Here is a 27,629-nt window from a genome sequence, read left to right on the forward strand (position 1 = left end):
ATGATTTCTAAAGGGTGAACAAAGAAGACTTTTTTTGACAAGGGTCAGAACTCCTGTTATGTTGCAGATTTTTGAGATGCACTCTTGTCAAAAATTAATCTATTACTTTTCCTACATAATTTTTAACAAAAACATTGGTAAAATAACTATTTAGGAGTCTTAGACCATTCCAACGATATATAGTTTGTCATGATTAGATTAGGATTTAATTGTAATATAGAAGGCGCTAAAACACTTTAAAATTACTTCTGCATTGAGCAGATCCAGCAATAACTGTGCCATATCACTCTGTTACCAGTAGGGACTGCAATAGTTTATTTACAAGTCTTCCAACAGACTCATGGCCGGACAACAAGCTGAGATTTGACTCCACAGTGGGAACACGGTGGTCTGTCGGTAAGGGGACCCACTAAACTTTTAGAAAAAATTGTATATTAATCAGTTAATTTAAAAATGATTTGAAGTGAATGCCTTTTGTCTGCTTATCTGAGCAGCTAGTTCAATTCTGTTGATTCAGCTTACAGTTTCTTATAATTCATCAGCACATTTGTCCTTCATCATTTAAAATTTCATTCCTTGCCCTTTTAAACCTTGTCCTTCTTTTCCCAAGTGTTCAGGATCAGCAAACACTATAGTGCATGAAATTCATTGATTCAGTGTTTAGCAGATGGCTTTTATATCATAAAAACTTGTGGCTTGTGGTTTCAGATTAAAGCAGCCTGCTGAGTTTTTGTACAGTGTGTTAATATTTATTACTACTGTGCTGCCTGAGACCCAGCAGGCACAGTAATACACCGCTGAATGCTCATTTTTCAGTTGAGGTATTTTCAGAGCCAAATTTGACGGTTTCCTATCTATTTTAAATGATTCAAAACCAGCATCATTGTTTGTGGCTCCACCTGAAATTGATGAATATAATATTCTTCTTAAGGTTTGTCCCTCTTTTAGTTGATACCAGTGAATGTAGCCACTGCAGTCTGATGGAAAATTACAGTCTATAACAACTGTCTTGTCCACAGATTTGGTCAATGAGATTTTCTGTTGCATTTTCACATTTCCATCCACTGCAAAAAATAAAAAAATAACAATCAGACTTGACTTAAAAACAGTATGTTGCCCTAGGTAAGATATAATAGCTGATATAAATATCATGTTAATGTGTATAACTTGAAAATTATAACAGAGAAAATAATGGTATATTGAAAACTTCAAAATGAGAAGACTCACCTTTACATAAAAGGTAAATGAGAAACAAAAAATATAACTGCATTTGAAGACTCATGATGGCAGAGCGTGTCTGGAGAGCTTCTGTCTTCATTCTGGGATGAGGGGAGGTCATATGGGAGGTTTATGATATTAAGTTTCCGGCCTTCATGCTAATCTGAGTTTGTTTTGTGGTTCATGATTCAAATGTGACAGATTCTACAGCATCTAGTCTGTGCTTTAGTATTACACACATATAAAATGAGCATAGGTGGTTTTAATGTTTTTGAAAGTAGTCTCTTATGCTCACCAAGACTTGACTGATCAAAAATACATTAAAATTAGTAACATTTTGAAATGTTTTAACAACTTAAAATAACTGTTTTCTATTTTAAACTAATTTTTTCCTGTGATGGCAAAGCTTAATTTTCAGCAGCCATTACCGCAGTGTCACATGATACTTCAGAAATGTTTCTAATGGACATTTCACTGAAAATAATAAGAAATGTTTATTGTGCAGCAAATTGGTATATTAGAATGATTTCTGAAGGATCATGTGACACCGAAGACTTCAGTAATGACTGCTGAAAATTCAGCTTTGACAAAACAGGAATAAATTACATTTTGAAACAGATTAATATAGAAAAGAGTTATTTTAAATCGCACTCTCAAAAATAGAGGTACAAAAGTTGTCACTGGAGTGTTAGCACCCTTTCAAAAGGTACTAAGTACCTTTTAGGGACTAATCAGGTGTACCAATATGGACCCTTTAGGTACAAAGGTGTAACTTTTGAAAAAGTACCACTCCATTGACAGCTTTTGTACCATTTTTCTTCACAGAAATACTGTATTTACTTTATTTTTGATCAAATAAATGCAGCCTTGGAGAGCATACGAGACTTCTTTCAAAAACATAAAAAAATTTAGATTTATGTCAGTGTACATAAAGTCTTGTCCAAAAACCTAATATGCTACTTACAAACAAAACGATTGGTAATAGATCTGACTTCCTTGTACACAATGTGGCACTTTCTCTGAAAAAAAAAGAAAATGAGCTTTGAGCAGCTTAGATGGCATGGGGACAGTGAACCCTATTTCTGAACAGAACGACATCAGAACCCAATTTCTCTTTTCAGGTTTTCATATTCAGTATCAGTTGATTTTTGTCTATTACCTTTTGCACTTGCAAATTATAAAGTTTGACATCTAATAGCACTTTAAAATTGTCATAATATATTTTGACATCAACTGCATATGGGTAACAAATGGGAGGGTGTTTCCCATCCTTATGCTAATCTGAGTTTGTATTGAGGTTCATGAAGGATGGCAGCTCAGGCTCAGAGCCGTTTTTCACGAACAGTAAGCTGAATCTGGTTACATTGTTTATTTCTGGAAAAAATAAAAGTGAAATTCCCATGTAATGTAAACATTTACATTTATGCATTTGGCAGTCACAGCTTACATTGCATTCATACATTTGATCATTTCATGTATTCCCTGATTCAAACTCATTGGTGTTATTAGCACCATGCTCTACTGTTTGAGCTACAGTAGTATATTTATATAAAGTTTAGAGACAAGTTTGTGGTTTCTGATAAAGACAGGAACCCTGCAGTTTTTGTGCAAAGCTTCAGTCTTTATATTTACTGTGCTGACTGAGCTCCAGACCCAACAAGCACAGTAATACATCGCTGAATGCTCTTTTTTCAGCTTGGTGATTTTCAAAACAAAATGATTTAATTCTTTCTTTTCTGATTTGATGGACTCATCACCAGCATCATTCACTTTTGTGGACCCATCATCAATGTCAGCATACAGAATTCTCTTGAGTGTTTCTCGATCCTTTTGTTGATACCAGTGGATGTAAAATCTGCAGTCTGAAGAGAAGTGACAGTCTATAATGGCTAACTTTTCCTCTGCTTTGGTCAGTGAGATTTTCTGTTGCAGCAAATTACATTTTGAAACAGATTAATATAGAAAAGAGTTATTTTAAATCGCACTCTCAAAAATAGAGGTACAAAAGTTGTCACTGGAGTGTTAGCACCCTTTCAAAAGGTACTAAGTACCTTTTAGGGACTAATCAGGTGTACCAATATGGACCCTTTAGGTACAAAGGTGTAACTTTTGAAAAAGTACCACTCCATTGACAGCTTTTGTACCATTTTTCTTCACAGAAATACTGTATTTACTTTATTTTTGATCAAATAAATGCAGCCTTGGAGAGCATACGAGACTTCTTTCAAAAACATAAAAAAATTTAGATTTATGTCAGTGTACATAAAGTCTTGTCCAAAAACCTAATATGCTACTTACAAACAAAACGATTGGTAATAGATCTGACTTCCTTGTACACAATGTGGCACTTTCTCTGAAAAAAAAAGAAAATGAGCTTTGAGCAGCTTAGATGGCATGGGGACAGTGAACCCTATTTCTGAACAGAACGACATCAGAACCCAATTTCTCTTTTCAGGTTTTCATATTCAGTATCAGTTGATTTTTGTCTATTACCTTTTGCACTTGCAAATTATAAAGTTTGACATCTTATAGCACTTTAAAATTGTCATAATATATTTTGACATCAACTGCATATGGGTAACAAATGGGAGGGTGTTTCCCATCCTTATGCTAATCTGAGTTTGTATTGAGGTTCATGAAGGATGGCAGCTCAGGCTCAGAGCCGTTTTTCACGAACAGTAAGCTGAATCTGGTTACATTGTTTATTTCTGGAAAAAATCAAAGTGAAATTCCCATGTAATGTAAACATTTACATTTATGCATTTGGCAGTCACAGCTTACATTGCATTCATACATTTGATCATTTCATGTATTCCCTGATTCAAACTCATTGGTGTTATTAGCACCATGCTCTACTGTTTGAGCTACAGTAGTATATTTATATAAAGTTTAGAGACAAGTTTGTGGTTTCTGATAAAGACAGGAACCCTGCAGTTTTTGTGCAAAGCTTCAGTCTTTATATTTACTGTGCTGACTGAGCTCCAGACCCAACAAGCACAGTAATACATCGCTGAATGCTCTTTTTTCGTGAAGTAAACGTAGGCGTCCCACAGATGGGTGTTTTAGCAGGAATGTTTTGACAATGTAAGTTTTTTCTTTTCTTTTCTTTTTGGTCCATTAAGGTACAGTGTGAATAAAAGTATTAAGACAAATAGGATCAGTTAGATCAGAATAATTCAGTGACTCTATAATAATCATAACAGTCGGTTAAATGACTTTATGAAACATAAAAATAAAATGTACAAATGATCACACTCTCAAAAATAGAATTTAAATGTTTAAATTTGGGCTTGGAAATAAGATTTTGAAATACAAAAATATATTAAAAAAAAAAATCCATCCAAATGTATCTATATTTATCCAAATGTATATATATTTATCTATTCATTTTTCATTTATTCACCTGATATTTGCTTTTTTATGGTCCCCTCAGAGCTGGGTGGACATGTTGGTGGGTTCTGACCATCTTTAGATTCCGTTGATGGATTACTGTCTTCTAAAATATAACAATGCAGTCACAAAAATTAAATACGCACACACATGTATTTCTGAATGTCATACAATTTTACAGTTTCATCCATATGATAACACTGTAATGTTTAATTCAAATAAAAACATACTTTTAATTCGAATTAATTCTTTGATTTAATTAAGGTTTTAATGAGGTTTTCATATATAATAAGGAATAATCATTTATAATCCAAGCTCTCTGTGTCTAAAACCGTATCAGTTGTATTCAACTTTATTTCCATGGAATTTGTAGTAAATCAAAGTTTCTTCAAATTACCTCTCTTCATTTCAAGAGTTTGGAGTTTATCAGTGATTCCCTCATGGACAACAGTGCATTGGTAGTCGTTGTTTTCGGCCGTGTTTTTATCTATAATCATCATACTTGTCACAGTGACTGCATTTTTGTTAGTCTGTTCCACAACATTTTCCTCTGGTACATCCGTCAACTGTCCTGTTTCGCTCTTTTTTTTCCATGTGAATTTCACCAAGTCAGGAAACATGCCACTTGCCTGGCATAACATTGTCTGTTTGTCACGTTTGTCATTTTTTGACGGTAGGTATCCATACAACTTTGGTGACTTAACCGGTGAACCTTGAGAGAAACACATTGAACATAGCTTCAGTCATCAGTGAGCAAAAAAGGATGACTGGCAAAGTTTTTACTTAAAAATTATATAATTGTATGCATTTGAAGAAATTCTGACACTGTTTCCTACCGGTTACAATCAGCCGAGTTCCAGATCCAAATCTTTTGATAGTGTTGCCCACTCAGATTAAGTCTATTACAAATACTTCTGAACAATCCAAAACCTTCTAACCTGGTATATAATTGATTTAGACCACTGTTACTGATGGTCTACACTATTTTAAAGGTATAGTTCACACAAAAATTAAAATAATGTCACCTTCATCTTCATGCCGTTCAACATCCATATGACTTTATTCTTTTATATAATGCAAAAGATATTTTGAAAAATGTTTCTACTGTTTTTGTTTGTACAATGAAAGTCAGTGGGCTCCACAACACTGAACCCCTTTTTAATTTCACTGTATGGGCAAAACAACATTTTTCAAAATATCTTAATTTGTGTTCCACAGAAGAAAGTCATACATGTTTAGAATGATCTGAAGGTGAGTAAATGATGACAGACTTTTCATTTTGAGTGAACTATGACTTTAACATATTTTCTCCTTTTTTACGCAAACAAGCACACTAGTTAAGCAGTGTGGAATTGCTATTCTAGCTATTGAGTCTCCAGCTGAATTGCACAAGTATAATTGGTGTGAAATTAAGTTTACAATGCTTCAAATCTGCCTAGAAGACCTTAATTATATGAATTTTTTCTTACCTGTCACATAAAGTCTTGTACCCGAACCAAAGACTTTCTTGTAACCCACAGTCATTTGTTCTTGAACAAAAAGGTTCATCTTGTGCAAAAGAGCATCTGCTGTTGCTTCATGTTGTAGAAAATCCCTGTAGAATTTTTAATATTGGCTAAGAAAGAAAAAATGAATATTAATCTTGATTTTGGTCACTGAGGCGCTAAAACACTTTAAAATTACTTCTGCATTGAGCAGAGCTTGGTGATTTTCAAAACAAAATGATTTAATTCTTTCTTTTCTGATTTGATGGACTCATCACCAGCATCATTCACTTTTGTGGACCCATCATCAATGTCAGCATACAGAATTCTCTTGAGTGTTTCTCGATCCTTTTGTTGATACCAGTGGATGTAAAATCTGCAGTCTGAAGAGAAGTGACAGTCTATAATGGCTAACTTTTCCTCTGCTTTGGTCAGTGAGATTTTCTGTTGCAGCACCACAGCTCCATCCACTGCAAAAAAAAAAAACATACATACATACATATATATATATTTACATATATAATGATAAAACATTAACAATGGCTTTGCTAAGATTTTCTGTAAAAAAAAAACATTTATGATAATGATGATTATTATGAAGGTAAAATGGTCACACATTGAAATGCTCACCTTTCCATATAAGGAGAATAAAGAGCAAAAAGGATCATTGTATCTGAGGACTCATCATGGCAGATACAAGACTAGTGAGCTTCTGTCTTTTATTGTGGATGAAGGTGGAATTAATTTCTATGAGCAACAAACAGGAAGTTTCCTGTCCTAATCTGAATTTGACATTGAGGTTTATGATGTATGAAATTTGATACAGGTTCACATTATGTTTGGGTATCTCTTTGGTAAGGTCAGTAAGTTTTTTCTTTTCTTTTTTAATATTACATTTTTGACATATGAAAAAGGCATAGTTAGTTCAGCTCAAATGGAGCAAGAATAAAAAACGTATAATTCATCATTATATTTAGATTTTTAAAATTATGATATTTTTAACTTGAAAAAATATACTTTTTGTAATGTGTACACTATCATAACTCCAGTTATGATAACCCTTATGTTTTTTGTCATAAGTTTTTATCTATGGAGGAAGAGTAGTGGGGGTTTTTTTGTGCGGGGCTTCAGTTTTTTTGGCTCACTGTGCTGCCTGAGACCCAACAAGCACAGTAATACATTGCTGAATGCTCTTTTTTTAGCTTGGTGATTTTCAAAACAAAATGATTTGATGCTTTCTTTTCTGATTTTATGGATTCAAAACCAACATCATTTTTGGCGGATCCATCATTAATGTCAGCATACAGAATTCTCTTTAAGGTTTCTCGATCTTTTTGCTGATACCAGTGGATGTAGTCCCAGCAGCTTATGTGTAAATGACAGTCTATAATGGCTAACTTTTCCTCTGCTTTGGTCAGTGAGATTTTCTGTTGCAGCGCCACGGCTCCATCCACTGCAAAAAACAACAACTCACAAATCAAATCTCCTTTTCATAGAGACTATAGACTATTAGGTTAGATGCATAATAATGGTAATTGATTCTGTTATTTAAAATAATAGTTTTATAATACAGTTATAGTTATAAGGTCACACGATAAAATACTCACCTTTGCATATGAACTGAATAAACAGGAAAAAGGAAAGCATGAGAAAAGCATTCATAGCATTCATGGTGGCAGAGAACGTCGTCTGTGTTTTCTCTGTGATAAAGGTGGAATTCATTTCAGTGAGCAGCAAACAGGAAGTTTTAATGCTATTGAGTTTCCTACCCTCATGCTAATTGCTAATCTGAGTTACAGATGTAACATGAGCTTAACTCTTACGTTTACCCTAAGTTTATTCCTTTCCATCAGGGATTTCTGCATTTCAATGATGGATTCATTTCCACCACTTTAGAATGTGTCAGCCTGTTAGTCTGCAATGAACGTGATTTTAAATGTTGTTTGGATTGCCGGGCACCAAACGAAACAAGTAAGCAGCTAAAGTAGCTGTATTTCAATGTGTGGTTAAAGTTCTAGAATTTGCATTATGTTCATATAAAGTACATTTGTGACCCTAGACAAAGTGACATTAAAGACATATCCAAACATTTCTGGCTATCCTCTAGATACTCTTCTCAGGTCTCAAAAGTGTTGCATAATCTCATAAGACCACCTAACACCCCTCAGTCTATACTTCTTTGCTTTTCTCCTTGCAATCAAAGCAATAAATAAATAAATACATAATCAAATACTTCAAAACATTTTGACTGCACTGCTCATATTATGTACTGCGTATCAGTGGCCCATGATGTGTTATTGTGTACTGAGACTCTGTATTAAATTGTGCACTGTTCATTAATTCCTTTTTTTAAATTGCACAGTGAAATTGCCTGCTGTAGTACTGCTGTGTAGTACTCAATTATTAGAGACTAGTAACTATTAAATAGACACTAGTACTTATTCATTAGATGCTAGTCCTTATCATTATACTACTTATTGATTAGATACTAGATCGTATTTGTTAGATACAAGATACTTATTTATTATGATAGTACTTATTTCAATAGGGACTAGTAATTATTCAATTGTAACTAGTACCAATTTTTTTTTTTGACATTGACTTCTATGGAGATCTAATATCTAGTATCTAATATAAGTACTAGTATCTAACTAATGCTTACTAGTAATATTTAAAAAGATACTAGCCACTATTGGAATAATTACTAATCAGAGATTTCCTTAACCAAATAAAGAGTTAATGAGAATGTATCAGGACTCAGGAGATATCTTCATTCAAACAGATCATTGCATAAACATGAGTACCTCTCAACCTTCATCAGAGTTCACATGGTAATACAATACATTAATATATTGAATGAAACTGATTGTCAAGTAGGCCTAACTGGTTTTGTATGTTAGTTTATCTTGCTAATTGGTTACCATGAAAAAACAAGGAAAGATTACAAACCTGTTGTCCAACAAAGAGTACATATAATGACATGTTTTTACTCCAAATTCACTTCATAGCATCAATCGAACGTTTGAAATAACTTCTTTTTGTGATCTGACATGATTTCATATCTCAAAATGAGGCAGAAATCATGCTACTTTATATTATTCTATACGGTGATAAAGGCTATGTCGATTAGCATTGCACTTTAACCCTTTAACTGTCACCCCCCATTTTTTAAATAAGCATGCAGGTGCACTATCCAAACTTAAATTGTTGTAATTTATGAACACTTTGGAATACAGACATAAGGTTGGTCTCTTTTTAAAGAAGAAAATCAGCAAATTATCGCAAAAGTGGAATTTTTTCAAAAACTTATCAAAAAGTTATAGTAGTTTAAATGTACTGTAAACACCACGTAATCAAGACCAGTATGGTCACCTTCACTCCTCCTCACCATCCTTTGTCTGGTCTTGAAGTAGCTACCACAGACTTACCTGACTCTATCACCATCGGATTTTTACCTGCCGATCCCGATCTTCTTCATCCTCTGCTAACCACGTCTTGGGAAACCTGTTAAAAGGAGAAAGAGACTGTTAGCTCACCAAGCTAAGTTGACACTTTATATTATTCTATACGGTGATAAAGGCTATGTCGATTAGCATTGCACTTTAACCCTTTAACTGTCACCCCCCATTTTTTAAATAAGCATGCAGGTGCACTATCCAAACTTAAATTGTTGTAATTTATGAACACTTTGGAATACAGACATAAGGTTGGTCTCTTTTTAAAGAAGAAAATCAGCAAATTATCGCAAAAGTGGAATTTTTTCAAAAACTTATCAAAAAGTTATAGTAGTTTAAATGTACTGTAAAGAAAATGCACTATATTAATTTTATTTTATATATAATAAATATTTTACATATCAGGGTTTACTCTTAAACTGGTATAAAATTATAGCCTTATGTCTAAAGTTATGTTCCAAATTTGAAGTTGATATGAAAAAAATGGAGGTTCCTGTGAGATTGTATTTAGGGCGTTATACCATAAACAGCCACCGGGTGCCATCCAAACTCCATTTAATTTTTTTAATGAATTTTTCTGTTACAAATGTCTAGATTTCTCTATCAATATTACTTCTAAAATAACCAACAAATATGGAATCCTGAGACTCAGACCTTTCCAATGAAATGTGTTTTGTTAAGATTATAAAAAGTTTTGATTCTAAAAGACCGTAATTCATTTTGTAATATAACACTTGACACCGCCCACTAAGGGGGAGGAGACTGCCAAAAGATTTTAAAGTACCATTTCCATGGTAACGCAATGTCTGATTTCGAAATGGTTTTCACAGGAATAATCTTGGGCTTCTAAGCTTTCAAATGATATATGATTTATGATGATTACTAAAAGATTTGATAGAGAAAAAATACAACAAATAAAGAGCGCCAAACATCCCACAGGTGGGACGGTGACAGTTAAGGGGTTAAATATACTTTACTCTTATAAAAGTACCCGAGATGGCTTGAAGAACACAGATAAACCATATTGTCAGGGTAACACCAGCCTCGTCAGGTCCCAGCACTCATCCTGCACGATCACAGTCACCTGAGTTCTGATTCCCCGCACCTGTCACCACGTAATCAAGACCAGTATGGTCACCTTCACTCCTCCTCACCATCCTTTGTCTGGTCTTGAAGTAGCTACCACAGACTTACCTGACTCTATCACCATCGGATTTTTACCTGCCGATCCCGATCTTCTTCATCCTCTGCTAACCACGTCTTGGGAAACCTGTTAAAAGGAGAAAGAGCCTGTTAGCTCACCAAGCTAAGTTGAGGATAGCACCAGTAAAGTAGAGACTCACCTGCTGACTCTCCATTCCTCTGCACCCCATTCCTGTTGGTAATAAATCCCATTTCACTTACCAGTTATTCCATTTGTGGTCTCCTTCTGTTCGGTGACACATATATTGTCACAATCATATGTTTATTGTTTTCATGTTTCATCAGTAAAACATCTCTATCTGCATGTTATTCAACTACAAACTCTACAGCGAAAGCTGAATACGTTCTATTACTTCTGTGAGTCTCAATTGTGGAGTTTTGCGTGAGGGTGCCCTCTGGCTACTAGTATGAATGAAACAGAAATTACATTAATTGTGTTCTCATTGCTTAGTTACAATATACCCTATTTTGGTTAAAAATGTGAAAAATAATACTTTTCTTTAAAGAAATTTGAAGTAAACATGTGAATCCATGCGTATTTCTCCAATGTAGAGAATTTTTTTTTCTTTTTCTTGCAGCTATATTTAAATATTATATTTATTCTTAAATACTCAGTTTTGTATATTATAGTGAAATAGTGTTATCACAAAAGTAATATTTCTTATTTTGTTTTCATGTTTTTATTTATTAATAATAATAAACATAATTATTAGTAATATTGATATATAAAAACAAAATTTTTGACCAAATTGTGCAGCCCAATAAACAAGCACAGCAAAACCTTTTTTTTGTTGTTGTTATTATTAATAATTTCTGGCCTTGTTTAAAAAAATTAAAAAAAAGTTTGTCTGAAATCTGTGGCCTGTGCTATAAAACAATCAACCTCTGTAGAACCAGTGCTATATGCAAAATAAATAAATGTTAAAAAGGTTAACGTACAGCCCTGATATGATATTTATTGTTTTGATAATATCATAAAGACTATTTTGCTGACAGTGATGAATCACTGGGACAACAATTCTAATGAATGAACTGCCAAACAATGAAATAAAATGGCACAACAGCACAAATGGCACAAATACTAGTTCTTAATGGAAAAGATACTACACTCTAAAAAATGCTGGGTTAAATACAACTCAGCTCTGGTTAAATATGGACAAACCCAGCGATTGGGTTGTTTTAAACCAACAGTTGGGTTAAATGTTTAACCCAACCTTCTTGGCAGTAACCCAACCGCTGGGTCAAAACAACCTAGTCGCTGTGTTTGTCCATATTTTACCCAGCATTGGGTTGTATTTAACCCAGCATTTTTTAGAGTGTAGTATCTAAAAAATAAGAAAGCGAATAAATAAATCTGAATTTAAAAAATGCACAAATACAGAATTCTGGCATGAAACTCTAGATGGCGCAGTCCGATAGGTCTAGCTCAATCTGACCTGGTGACATCATTGTCACATGGCATCTGATTGGTTCCCTCCTGTATCGGTAGCCAATGAGCTCGCTGCTCAGTATTCAAATAACTGGTTTTTGTTTGCTCTAGCAGTTGGCAGCACTTCAGAGCAGCCTAAATCAATATCTAAGATAAGTGAATGCTCTTTTAATCCATATCGCTGTGTATATTTGCGTGGTCTGCCTAATTGAATACAAAAATGAGCAATCCTAAACAATTTTAAATTAAGTGACATGTTAGCAGTTTGCATTGTATGCAGCAGCGAAATATTAAGCATATTAGCAGTTTGTTTATGTTTATGTTTATACAGCTGGAGCAAAAGGCAGTTTAGAGCTTGTAATTGCTCTGAGGACACATAAATAGTAACGAACATGAAAACAGGTTAAATTAAATAAGCATTCTTGTGTATGCATTTCAACTGGGGTTCTCCATATACATCGGCCATTATCGCAGTGTTCACGTTCGTTAATTCTAAGGACGATGTTTTCATTGTAATGAGTGCATGGTTGATTTCAGTTGCATGCAGCATCAGAAGCATGCGCTTATCACAGTCATATCAACGATAGTGTTGCGGGAGAAGTAAATTAAGAGTTATCGCTATGGCTGTTGCAGTTCCGAGTGAAATGTATTATGGGTAGTGCAGTTTGCAGATCGCAGTGTTCACGTTTGTTATTTCTAAGGTCGATGTTTTCATTGTGATGAGTGCATGCATGCAGCGTCAGAAGCACGCGCTTATGGTTGTTGCAGTTCCTGAGTGAAATGCATTATGGGCAGTGTAGTAAGGAAAAATGTGCTCGTGTAAAGTGTGTTATCGTGTGTTCTGTAATTCAGAAGAAGGAGAAAGAACGTTTATATTCTGCTTTATTTGTTTATTGAAGTCAGTCCACCCAGGAGTTTGTGCACTGTAACCCTGATAGCTTTATCTACAGGAGAGAGTAAAATGGCATGCATCGGCTAACTTTGTCTGTCTCATCATTGCACAAACACGAATTAACGAGCTGTTATGCTGCCGCTGGGACTGATGAAGTGCAGAAAGTAACAGCAGATATTAAATGACTAAATTATGATATTTGCTCAGGTGGATGCTGGGGTCTTATCTATCGGATTGCAACATATATCCTATATATCCTATCATATATTAACGTCTACACCTACCACAACTCTAAACCTACCCTTACAGTAATCCAAATACAGTAATTATGTGTTATATTCTCAGTTGTGGCTAGAAGGCATACAGCTACCGGAAACCAACAATAAAACATTTTTTTCTACCTATTACATTGTGTTTTATTAACGTCTACACCTACCCTAAACCTACCCTTACAGTAATGCAGATACATTAAATATTGTTGTTCAGCATGAGAAAAAGGACGCAATATTGATGTGCGCATGCACAGTAAGCCCTGGAAGGACAATCTGACGGGTAGGATAAAATGTCAGGACACCGGTCGGCGTGGTAGCCCAGGCACACATGGATGCATGCTTCACATGGCTCTTCAGAGCAGCAGCAGTACAAATGTCTTGGCGATAGATCTGCTTTGTGGGGGTGTCTTGTCTTTCCTTGTCTGTTCATCTTCGTGTGTGTGGATACATGCATGTCCACTGATGCAGCAGTTTATGCTTATATTCAGCGGCATGCATATATTGGCTTATATTGTTTTGTGTAACGTGTGTCCTGCTTTGTGGGGGTTATTCATATGTGTTATATGTGCAGCAGCAGTATTTCTTACATGCTTCGCAATAAAAGAATCCCAGTAACATTACCTTAGAAAAGGAGAAAAAAACATATTACATTGTCCAGTTTTCTCTCAGAATGATGATGAGTTACTATTGCAATTCTCGATGCAGCATGAATGACATACAATGGTGACATTTCTCAAAATCACGAGAGAAAATCAAACCACTGCCCTAAACTCAATAATGGAAGAGCAGCGCGATCCTCCCAGTATGGCGGATAAACAAAGAAGTTATTTAATTGTCCTTTCTGTTCTCATGTCTTGTATGCATGTATATATGTATGTACCAAGAGCTCCTAAAAAAACCACAACAGATTAATTGTGTGTTTACACTTGGAAAATAAAACTCATTCTGATTCTGAGAAGTTTCCCAGAACTCAACGCGGCGTGACGTCAGCTTTACATTTGCAACTTCTGAAAGAGGATTGAATATTTGGATCAAAACCCAGTGAAGAAGCAAGCGATCGCATATGTAAGCCGAGGATATCAAACTCCAGAGAGAGAGACCGAGGAGAGAAGAGCACAGGAGAGCAAGGAGAGAATGGAGGGACTGTTTTCTCTTCTTGAGAGAATGCTTAACAAATACATTATTTATTAACCAAGAGAAAACACTGGGGAAAAAATGGGTACATTTAAATTTTTCAGTATCTTTTTTTAAATGTCACATTGTCAATGAAACAACCTAATTTCTGTAGTTTATTTTTGTGATGCAAGTTCAAAATGAAATGAATAAGTTGTATAAATTATTAATTTTTGTAGTGTAATTTATTTGTAAATTAGCCTGAGTACATTATGTACGTTTTGTATTTTTGTTTTGCATATTCACATTTATGTACATTGTTAATTTTTTTTAATGCAGCTTATGTTTTCACAAAACATTATTCTTTTTTTTTTTTTTTTGTCCTGTAAATTTTTTTTTACACATTTAAACAAATTGTTCTATACATTACTGAAAGTACTTTTTACAACTATTTACAACATACTATTTACAACATAGCTTAGGCTTAACACCAGAAAAAAAAATCAGTTTTGAGCCCAGCCCTGCCTCCATGTGTTCTGGGGTCTTCAGGAGGTGAATCTCTTGGTGAATGGCAATCACCTCCTCAGCGACTCGGAGGACAATGCGGTGACAGTGGAACGAGGCATGTCAAACACTCTGGAGACCACTCTGTATGATGTTCCACTGGCCAGACAGAAAAGAAACACCAGGGTCTGGATTGTGGCACCCCATCACTGTTGCCATTCACTTCTCAGAAGATCCAGCAGGACTGTCGGCCTCCCTGCTCAGCCAAAAACGATTTAAAAACCTGTCCAGCACTGGCACATTCAGCTTTATCCTGCAGTACAGGGGTCTGGTCTAATTTAGGGAAAGAAGGAAAAGAGAAATGGTTTAGAACTATGACAAAGTGATTAGTAGAAGAAATATTGGGATGCTTCAGTAAACTACTTTTATTAACTCCTAATACCATATTGGGGAAAAGCTACTAGTCATATTTAAAACCTTAGCTAAAGGGATAGTTCACCCAAAAATTAAAATTCCAAACCTGGAACAACTTGAGGGTGAGTAAATGATTACAGAATTTTTGGGTGAACTATCCTTTAAGTAAAAGTATTATCTTGCATACTCTAATATACTTAAGGTATTGAGAGTAAAAGTAAAGGTATACAGTATTGTCCCTGGCCTTGACAGCCTTACTTACTGGAGTTCCACAACTATTGGCTTTATTCTCTCTCACTGTACTCGTGTGTGTAGGTGATGTAAAAGGAAAGCAGGCATTTGGACCAAAGCACTGTGAGGCAAGGGAAGGGAGACTCAAAATGTTTATAAACTTAAAATGCATTTTGCCCCGTTTGTGTTGTTTTACTACTTACACAGTTATTTAAAGTATAAAAAGCTTTCACAGACACGGCTTAAACCTAGTCCCAGACTAAAATGCATGTCTGGGCTGTTTTAACTGAAAGAAACTCGCACTGACTGATCTTAAAATCTCTGTCAGTGCCATTGATTTGTCTCAAGATGCACATAGTGTTTTTATCCAAGACACATTTATAAAAACGACTTAAATATCCTAATTGAACTATGACCTAATCCTGGCTTAACCAAAGCCCTGTCTGTGAAACCAGGACATTATTTTTCTAAACATGTACCTTAAAATGTTGTAATACTTTTAATATTAGCGTTGTAGAATGTTTTGTCATTTGTTGAATTTTTTGCGTTTGTGTTGTTTTACTACTTAAACAGTTATTTAAAGTATAAAAAGCTTTCACAGACACGGCTTAAACCTAGTCCCAGACTAAAATGCATGTCTGGGCTGTTTTAACTGAAAGAAACTCGCACTGACTGATCTTAAAATCTCTGTCAGTGCCATTGATTTGTCTCAAGATGCACATAGTGTTTTTATCCAAGACACATTTATAAAAACGACTTAAATATCCTAATTGAACTATGACCTAATCCTGGCTTAACCAAAGCCCTGTCTGTGAAACCAGGACATTATTTTTCTAAACATGTACCTTAAAATGTTGTAATACTTTTAATATTAGCGTTGTAGAATGTTTTGTCATTTGTTTAGGCTCAAACAATCATTTACTGTTTTAAAAAAATATGGATAACTGGATTGGAAAAACAAGAGGAAAGGCCTCCAACATGCCATATGTCATGTTTTCTGAAAATCATGATCATTTTTACTTTAATATAATTTCCACATATGTATTGGGTTTGATAGTATTCTGCGGTTAACTTGAAAAAAAAAATAGCTGACCGTGCCAAGTGAATTAGCTAGAATTGTATTTATCATAAATACACACAATCAAACAATATTTTAACACATTTTGCAGACTTAATTCAATTCCTTGACTGAAATAAAAATGTTGTTCAATCAAGTGTTTACCTTGATTTTTATTTATTTTCTTAATACGCCTTATCTCATATTTCTTTTCAAGCATGAGCTGACACCTTTGTCTCTATTGCAACCAAGTCCATTCATTTTTGATAAAACTTTATTTTGTTGATTGTGGAGGAAGTGTCACAGCTGCAGAACAGCTGTAATTTGTTCTCAATGTAGCCTATTAAATTCAATTAAATGGTTAACAGTTTTGTAATAAATGCTATTTTAAATGTAATTGCAGATTGAGATATGGTGACAAGTGTAAAATAAAAAGAAAATCTACACATGAAAGGTTTTTTAAAACGTTTCAACTATTATTAATGTGACCTTCATATAACAAAAAGGAAATAACGTGTTGAAACAATTTAAAAATGTATATTTTAATAAAAGTCAAGGTATGGGATAAGAAGATGATTATATAGTTGAAGCATCGCAGTTTTATTGAAGCCTGTTAACAGTCACGGATACAGTGTCTAGTAAATGTTGTATTTAGGGTTCTTCTGAGACACGATACACATTTTGAACATTTAAAAAAAGAAATGAATGAAATAGACAAAAAGCGACATCACAGTTCAAAGATGTCTAATGTCTCCGCCTTGCTGTTGTTCCAGCATCAGCTTTGATGATAAAAGCAGGTTTTTGTAATGATTTCCTCTTACAGTTAGCACTGTGTTATTGTCTCCACTCCAGAGCGCGCAGTAATATGATCCCGCATCGCTGAGCTCCAGTGTTGAGATAGTCAGGGTCACTGTATTACCCTTCACCGATCCAGCATATCTAGCGGGGACACCAGGGTCGCTTTTGCCTGTATTCGATTTAGCTTCGAAGTACATTAATCGTTGGAAAGCTTGATCTTTGAGTCTGTACCAGTGGAGAGCGTTGGATTGAAGTGTTTCCTCCTGGCATTGGATTCGAGCAGTTCTACCACTTGGCTTAATTATCACAGATAATGTATGCTTAGGTTGTCCATTTAAACCATCTAAAACATAAGAGAAACCGTTCAAATGCGCTGCTTGTGTCTACACAATAATCTGAAACCTTAATTAAAGCGATGATATTTTTGACATATACGTAGACTTAGGCTATATGTACGCTTCAACTGATTTTCGAGTGTTTCTTTAAAAATCAGAACGCTCTAAATAGAAGCTCACGAACAGCAGCTGCTCTCTCAACCAGCCTGAGGAGTAACCATAGCAACAATACGCCGCTCGAGCGTTTTCTGTTAGAAGGTGAACATTACATATATAAAACGTTAGTATGCCTACTGTAATCATTTATGACTTTATAACATTACAAGTAGGCCAACAGAAAGTATCTGGTTTCAAATGTTTGCATGTTGTTGACAAGCCGCTCGTGCGAGGCGAACCGCAAGAGAGAGAAAAAATACCCCGAAATTAACGTTTTTAAAAATCGAAATAGACTGAATAATTGTGAATGAAAAATGTTATGCAACAATAATAAAATCTCACCTATAAAGACTACTAACAATCCAAACGTTATCATTCCAGACGGTGCCATGTGTACCTCTGTCGTCCAGGAGTTTGAAGAATTATGAACAACAGCAGACAACCAGAAGGTAATGATAATGGCCTTGTGGTTTCCTCTTTGCGCTTATGTTGTTGTCATTACTACCACAAGGTTTTTCACACAAGATAAAACAATCTATATAAATGATGGGTGATGGGAATCAACACTCATTTTACACATCTAATTTTTAAGCACAATTTAACCCTGATTAAAACCTTCTCCAGAGCAGATTCTGCATTTCCTTCACTTTCTCAGAGACTGTTTGTTTTGGAAAGACAACATTTTAAAGCAATAAAGCCACATTTGTCAGCTACTCGCCCACACTGCCGTAACATGTGCACATATGATAATATAAGTACAATTTACACTTGTTGCAACTGACCCCAGGTGACGGTTGCAACAGTCCACGGGGCAGTTGCAATATTAATTCAAATGTACCTAATTAAAATCATTCTTAAGCATCATTTTGCAAGTTCTTTATTTTATTTGTGCTCAGACAGTGCCTTCAATAAGTTAAATCGGCTGTATTAAAACAAAGAATAGTAAATGTAAAAAAAAAACATTTAACAAGTATAACAACCAAGATCAAGAGACTGAAATTCAATAATAGACTTCTGTTAACTTCTGTCAAAATTTACTGAACTAGGGCCAGTTGCATAAACACAGCCACTATGAGTAAGACTAACTAGCAGTTAACCAAGTGGTAATTGGTCTTTTCAGATGCAAATTAGACATATCTACCATTTTATCCAACTGATTTTATAAGTGTGTGTGTGTGTGTGCATGAAATTATTGTATGTGTGTGTGACAAAGAGATGGTGAGAGAGAAATAAATAAATAATTAGACTAATTTTTAAAAATACTATTTACTTAAGTAAAAAGGAGAGATACCAGTCTATTGAAAGGGGTTCTTTATTAATCCATAAACTTACAATTTTGTAAAGTTATGGCAAGCTTTTACATCAATGTTGTGGTAAGGGACAGCATGTTGGGATAGTTGCAACAAAGTGTTGCAACTGTCCCTACACTGACAGCTGAGATAAAACTTGCTATACTAGCTTGACACAATGTCTTTGACACATGCTATGCCAATTAGAAGCTAAGAAAACACTTATTAAAATGATATGACATTACAGTGCTTCACACAAACAGTTTAGACCAGGGGCAGTGTTGTCAACTGCTGACAAATTCACTGATCTATATAAAGATGAATGTAGATCAGTGGGCAAGATGAGAACTTAGATAAGGTTTGTCCAAGAAGTTGCTAAGTCCCTAAACTTTTGAAAAAAGTCTCAAAAGGGGCGGGGAAGTCTACAAAGTAGCTAAATTGGCAACACGCAGGGGTCACCAAACTCGGTCCTGGAGGGTTTAGCTCCAACTTGCCTCAACACACCTGCCTGGATGTTTCAAATATACCTAGTAAGAGCTTGATTAGCTCGATTAGCTTGATTAGTTTGATTAGGGTTGGAGCTAAACTCTGCAGGACACTGGCCCTCCAGGACCAAGTTTGATGACCCCTGGCTTAGACAGTATGACAAAAAAATCTGATCATAAAAAAAATTACTTTTTTACCATGAAAATTATTTTTAGCAGAAGCAATGGTCAGTGCTATTGCTAAATTGTTCACAGATAAGATCAAGACTCTTTTTTTGTCCTTTATTTTGTAATGGTGATACTATATTCATGCATTTGTTCAAATAGACCAGTATGTTTGTGGAAGGCTATGTCTGACATGTCTCTGTAATGCAGTGCCTTTCATATAATTTAATAACTTAAGTGAAAGTCAGCACACTGCTACTAACCAGAATGTATATTCACCACAAAAGAACAACTGATATTTCGAGCAAGCTCTTCATCAAACTTTACAAAATTACAAACCCATAATCCCAATTGAAATGACAAATATGTCATGTATATCTTCACAACTGTTGAGATACACATAACAAATGGGATACACTTGATATATTCCAAAATCACAAATAACAGTGAGTACAAATAACCTCACAGATTAATTTGCATATTGGGTCCATGAATACCAAGGCAATTACATATATTGTAGTTCCAAGATCCGAATACCATCATCCAGCCATCATGTGCATGTAAAGCTTAATTCAAATTAAGAACTTAAACAGAAAATGTCAATTTAAGTATTTAAATATTTTATTCATTAGTTCATGTACAGGATGTGAGTAAATCTTTTCACTGTGGACGCTGCTTGTGTCCCAGTAGGCGCAGAAGTAAACGGCAGAATGACTCTTCTGAGTGTCACTCAGTTTTAGATCATAAAGCTTTGTTTTGTCCACTGTGAAGTCAGTTGCTTGGGGATTGTTGGGATCACAAGCAACACTACCTCCTTGAGTGATATTCAGTAGTCTTGATGGGGCTTCACCCTCTTTTATTTGGTACCAATGGATATAATTCCAAGACTGCAAATCAGTCACTTTGATACAGATACACAGTTTTGCCCACTGCCTTAACCAAAGCCTTTTGACCTTGATCCAAACTCACTCCCAGCACAGCTGGTTTGATTAAACAAAAACAAACTTCAGTACATTTAAATCAGTTTTAATTTATTATCAGATTATTATTATAAATGTCACTTACCTGGCACCTCTAAGAGGAGGACAATATAAATGTATAAAAACATCATTCATCTGCTGAAAAAGGTTTATACTTGGTGTAATGCTGTCTTTGGGGTTTTCACACTGTTTTTGTATGAACTTCAACAATGGGGTGCTGATGTCATTTCCTGAAATGAAGTTACTTTAGAAACAATTTTAAAAGACATTTTACACAAGCCTTTTACACTAACTGAATTTCAGGTTAATGTGAAGTATAGCAATATAAAAAAGGGAGTTTATTTTACATTACCCACATACATGTATCCCTAGAGAGATGCACCTTTTTCTTTTAATTTGATTTTGTGAATGATACCAATGCTTAAGGTTATTTTAAATAAACTTTTATAGTGAGGTTGATATGAATGTGCAGGGAAAACAAAACACAGATATGAAATACACCCATAAAACTGATGGGCCAGATTTTTTTGTACAGGCCAATATTATTAACCATGAATGTGATGTAATGTTTAGCATCCAGTGAGCGACATTTTTTATTTAGTTTTGGTTTTTCTAATAACAAAGCTATTTTATAAAATGTTTTCTGTAAAATAAATTAGAATTGCAAGTGTCCAATTACATTTTAGTACCACTATATTGGGATTCCTAAGATCTGCTTTATGTTTTATTAATGTATTAACCTATTTTAATCTATTTAACCCCCTTTAAATTTGACTTAACATGGATCATAATGAGAACAACAGTACACAAGTTTATGAGCATTGTTCATTCGATTATGCAAGATGATAAAGTTTCCTGTACACTTCTTTACACTCTTTTGCAAAAATCATTGCAGAAAATTGTTCAGTTACACACATCAGTTTGGCAATGTCATTTCCTGAGGGGGAGCTCTGATAAATGTCAACGCTCTTTCCAAAAGTAATTTGTACAGCAATCAGGATGAATTATTTAAAAACATGCATTTCTACCACACCTGACTGATATATTATGTCTCATCGGGATTCTCTTCAATTTATTATATGTAATTTAGTAAAATGCTGTTTATTAGAAGTAACTTGCATAGAGCTTTAAAGGTGAAAAAAATCCTCTTTCGCACTTTAGTAGCACCATCCACTGTTGGAGATCTGCACGATAAACAAAGAACTGCTGAAATATAATAGATATGCTCTTCAGGATGCATGTTGGACTTTTTGGAAATTGGGTTTATACACATGAAATATCAGCTCCAAGAATAGATGTCACATTATGTTCAGAAGAGTAAAATCTAATGAATGCTGTCTAATGACAATATCCTTGAATTAATGTACAGTAATGAGTGTGTGAATGTTTTCACTGTGGTTGCTTGAGTCCCAGTAGGCACAGAAGTAAACGGCAGCATGAATCGGTTTTGTGTTGCTCAGTTTGAGGTTATAAAGCTGTGTTCTGTCCACGGTAAAGTCATTTGCTCGGGGATTGCTGGGACATGGAGTAAAGCTGCCAACTGCATTGATATACAGTAGTCTTGATGGGACTTCAATCTCTCTCTTTTGGTACCAATGGATATAATTCCAAGATGGCAAACCAGTGACTTTGCAGGGGAGATATGAAGTTTTGCCCACTGCTTTGATCAAAATCTGTTGACATTTGATCCAAAGTCACTACCAAAACAGTTTTTTGTATTTCTTAAAGGCATATTTCAAAGGCTTAATTTCGAATGGCACCTACCTGGGATCTCTGAGAGGAGGACAATAAAATACTTTTAATATTAGCAGTGTGGAATGTTTTGTCATTTGTTTTAGGCTCAATCATTTAGTGTTTTTAAAAATATGTATAACTGGTTTGGAAAAACATTAAGGAAAGGCCTCCAACATATTTGGTCCAAATGTCAACATATATGGTAATTTTCACTGTAGTATCATTTCCATATGTATGGATTTTTTTTTTTAATTCAGATGAACTTAAATAAAATGGCTGACCCATTTGTCTTGCTAAGTGAATTAGCTAGTTTTATTTATCATAACAATCAAACAATATTTTCACACTTTTTTGGAGACTCAATAAAACTCCTGGACTAGAATAAAAATGTTCTGTTCCATCAAGTGTTTACCTTTATTTTTTATTTTCTTCAAACATCATGTCTCATATTTATTTTCAGTATGCTCTTCACTAACACCTTTGTCATTTTGTAACCATGTCTATAAATGTTTGATAGAACTTTATTATGCAGAAATGTTGATTGTGGAGGCAGTGCCAAAAAATCACTGCGCTCAACCTTAGTTTTGGGTGCTTAGATCAATGAGTAACATCACTTTCAAATAAAGGATCCGCACTTGCTGTATCTTCTTAATTATAGTTTATTTTTATTTTGCAGGAGGCAGTGAGCCACAGCTGTGGGACAGCTGTAATTTGAATGTCCTGAATGTAATACAAATTTTAAAAAATAATAATTGTCAACATAGTTATTATGATTAAGATTCAACGTTTTGTTACAAATGTTATTTAAATATAAATGTAAGACGATTGAGATGACAATTATTGAAAATTAAGATTGAGTTCTGAAACTGTGACATGTAAAATAAAAATAAAATCTATACATAAAAGACATTTTAGAAAAATTGTTGACCATCACTATACAGTATATAGCAAATACTGTGTTTAGGGTTCTTCTGAGAATACTTTTGGAACAGTTAACATCATTTTTAATGAAATATTGACAACAAATAGCACCATCACAGTTCAAAGATGTCTAATGTCTCCTCCTTGCTGTTGTTCCAGCATCAGCTTTGATGATAAAAGCAGGTTTTTGTAATGATTTCCTCTTACAGTTAGCACTGTGCTATTGTCTCCACTCCAGAGCGCGCAGTAATATGATCCCGCATCGCTGAGCTCCAGTGTTGAGATAGTCAGGGTCACTGTATTACCCTTCACCGATCCAGTGAAGAGCGTTGGATTGAAGCATCGCTGAATCCACTTCGCTTTTGATTAGAGCAGCTTAGTCCTTGTCCTAATCATCACAGAATCAAGATGCCTAATTTGTCCATTTAAACAATCTAAACCCATAAGAGAAACCATTAAAATACTATGAGCGTGTACATACAATAAAACACTTACGTTTTTATTTATATCATTACATTAATCACAAGAACCCACTAAACGAACAGCAGTTTCTCCCGACTGAGGAGTAACCATAGCAACAGTAAGCTGCTCGAGAGTTTTCTGTTAGAATCCGTATCGAATATCGATAAAACGTTTGTAGCTACAGTAAGTTAATTAATTAGGACTTTAAACTATATTTTTGTAGCGCAATTAGGCCTATACAACAACTTTTCGTTTAAAATGTTTCAAGTTAGCTGAGAAGTCGCTTGTGCGCGAGGCGAACCTCAAGAGGAAGAAAAAACGGGAATTACCACGAAATATTTTATTACATTTTAAAATGTAAAAGTAAAAAACAATCTGTGATTAATTGTGAATAATTGTGAGTAGTTGTGACGAGAAATGTCAATAATAAAATCTCACCTATAAAGACTACTAACAATCCAAATGTTATCATTCCAGACGGTGCCATGTGTACCTCTGTCGTCCAGGAGTTTGAAGAATTATGAACAACAGCAGACAATCAGAAGGTAATGATAATGGCCTTGTGGTTTCCTCTTTGCGTTTATGTTGTTGTCATTACTACCACAAGGTTTTTCACACAAGCTAAAACAATCTATATAAATGATGGGTGATGGGAATCGACATTCATTTAACACGTGTAATTAAAAGAAAGAAAAACACTCTGGGTTATAAAGCAGCTTCTTCCTCAATAGCACCCTTCTTCTTTTTTCTTTGCTAAAATGGCTAATTTGGATTCAAATCTGTGAAGATTTTTTGAGTAAAATTCAGTTAAAAACATTTAGCTAATAATGACACTGTGATGTCATTTGGAATACATTATTTTAAAAAAACATTTATTAATTCACAATGTGTCATTTACATTTTATTTTCACCACACAAGGACCAGCCTATCATTGAGATTTTTATACGTTTTCATTTTAAATTGACTTAAAGCTTTATTAATTTTGTTGTGTTTCTGTCAGTTTTATTAGTTTTTGTTTGTCTTTATAGGTTTTTATTCATTTTTATTTCAGCTTTAGTTGTAGTTATTTTATTACATAAAATTAAACAAAATAAAAAAAGACAAATGTTGCCTGGGCAACTAGCTGAAATAAAGTAAGTCTGTGTTTTTTAGATTGTATTTTATTTTGTTGTTTAATTTTCAAGTATTTTAAGGAAGTTGACTTTTCCCATCAGTGATGAATGTCAAATAAAACGTAAAAAGAAGACAGTTCTCGTGAGTGCGGATCATAATTTCCTATAACAAGTATTTTAAGGAACAAATAGCCTATTTATAAATATTTCTTAGTTTTATTTTTTAGTTAGCCTAACTATAATAACCCTGACAAGGAAAAGTGATATTTCAAGCAAGTGCTTCATCAAACTGAACATTATACAAATCCATAAATAGCCATAATCCCTAGACAAATAACAATGACAAATTTGATCTTTTAAAAATGTTGGAATACACATAACAAATAAGATATACTTGATATATTCCAAAATCACAAATATAAATACAGTGTGTAAAAAAACCCTCATACAAACATGCGCAATGTGTCCATGAACACCAGGGCAATTATAATTCCAATCCAAACAGATCCGAATTCCATCATCCAGCCAGCATGCATATAAAGCTTAAGTCAAATTATGCAAATTATTATTATGCATATAAAGCTTAAGTCAAAATGACAGTTTAAGTAAATATTGCATTCATTAATAACATTACCAGTATAGTTCATGTACAGGATGTGAGTAAATCTTCTCACTGTGGACGCTGCTTGTGTCCCAGTAGGCGCAGAAGTAAACGGCAGAATGACTCTTCTGAGTATTACTCAGTTTTAGATCATAAAGCTTTGTTTTGTCCACTGTGAAGTCAGTTGCTTGGGGATTGTTGGTATCACGAGCAACACTACCTCCTTGAGTGATATACAGTAGTCTCGATGGGGCTTCACCCTCTTTAACTTGGTACCAATGGATATAATCTGAAGTGCCCAGACCAGTCACTTTGCAGGGCAGATATATAGTTTTGCCCACTCCTTTAAACAAAACCTTTGGACCTTGATCCAAACTCACTCCCAGCACAGCTGCTTTAATTAAACAAAGCAAACTTCAATACATTTAAATAATGTTAAATTTTTTACATTTTCTTTTTATTATAAATGTCACTTACCTGGCACCTCTAAGAGGAGGACAATATAAATGTATAAAAACATCATTCATCTGCTGAAAAAAGTTTATACTTGGTGTAATGCTGTCTTTGGGGTTTTCACACTGTTTTTGTATGAACTTCAACAATGGGGTGCTGATGTCATTTCCTGAAATGAAGTTACCTTAGAAACCATGTTTAAGCAAATTTAGCATGAGCCTTTTATATTAAATGAAATTACTTTAAAGTATAGCAACATAAAATTGCCAGTTTGTCACATTATCCTCATCTGTAAGATATTAGACAATTTATCAGAGAGATTTGAAAAAATGGTTATAGTCAAACCAATGCTTAAGGTTATTTTAATGAATTACATTTGTATAGTAAGACTTACATTTGTGTATTGGAAAACAAGAGAGCTGAAAAAATAAATGAAAAATAAAACTGACGGACCAGATGTTTTACACAGGCTAGTATACAGTAACAATAGACATTATTATTAAAATATTTTTATTGATTTTCATTAATATGCAACAGTCACAACCACACAAACGTATACTACATTCTTTTAACTCACATATTCCCATATTCCACACCAAAACACATAACTACATACATATATGTATGTGTGTGTGTGGGGGGGGGTTCAGTTATGATATAATAGCCCATGCACGAGGATTCAACGTAAGATAAGAATGGCTGCCAGACCCTGTAGAACTTTCCAGAGGAGCCTCGAATAGTATACTTTAGGTGACCACCTCTGCCACCCAGCGTTTGTGAGATGGTGGCCTTGCCTTTATTTCAACTGAGAAGAATCAGGCGTCTAGCCAATAATGAGGAAAAGGCAATAATTTCTATGTGGTTACCCGACACTACCTAAAAAATTGGACTGAGGCATCTCAAAGTCCGTTCTTTGCTGTTGGAATGAAATAAATATGCCGTCTCTGAAAAGGTCCTTAACAAATTGATTCCATTTCTAGACCATGATTGAAATGCCAAATCTATAAAGGAGGGAGGAAACAAAGGGTTCAATAGAATGGGTGCAGTAGGCAATGCTTGTTTACTGTTAAAGTGAAGTCTGAACTGAGACCATATTCTGAGTGATCTGCAAATAATTGGATTATTGGTCGAATAGTGTTTGCTCACTGGGACTGGAGCACAGAGCAGTGAATGTAGAGATACTGGGTTACACGCGTGCTGCTCCATCAGTAACCAAAGCTTCATCACTTCATCTAGCAGAAAGCCAAAATATCAGTTTATGTAGGTTGGCTGCCCAGTAATAATAAAAAAAATTGCCATTGCCAATCCACCCTCTTCCTTTCCAAATATTCTTTTGTTATGTGAGAAATTTTCTTATCCCAAAGAAACATGGAAATATAATTATTCAGATCTTTGAAAAATGATTTGGGAATAAAAACACATTTGAAAATTGAACAGATCCTTATACCTGCGCGTTACACTCACACCCAGATAGA

General features: G+C 34.5%; 1 protein-coding gene across 1 annotated transcript in view; it reads right to left on the reverse strand.

The window, feature by feature from the left end:
• Positions 1-26,251, reverse strand: part of LOC107556772 (uncharacterized) — a 30,257-nt gene extending 4,006 nt beyond the window's left edge. The window contains exons 1-5 of the mRNA XM_016239980.1: positions 26,179-26,251; positions 25,782-26,095; positions 6,078-6,114; positions 5,006-5,320; positions 4,622-4,714 (exon numbers count right to left, since the gene is read on the reverse strand). Coding sequence (XP_016095466.1) covers positions 4,622-4,714; positions 5,006-5,320; positions 6,078-6,114; positions 25,782-26,095; positions 26,179-26,224 — 805 coding nt within the window. The 5' untranslated portion in view covers positions 26,225-26,251. The remainder of the gene's footprint in view (positions 1-4,621; positions 4,715-5,005; positions 5,321-6,077; positions 6,115-25,781; positions 26,096-26,178) is intronic.
• Positions 26,252-27,629: the final 1,378 nt, after the last annotated feature.

This window comes from Sinocyclocheilus grahami, unplaced genomic scaffold (assembly GCF_001515645.1).
Source record: "Sinocyclocheilus grahami isolate Dianchi unplaced genomic scaffold, SAMN03320097.WGS_v1.1 scaffold21.1, whole genome shotgun sequence".
NCBI classification, from domain to species: Eukaryota; Metazoa; Chordata; class Actinopteri; order Cypriniformes; family Cyprinidae; genus Sinocyclocheilus; species Sinocyclocheilus grahami.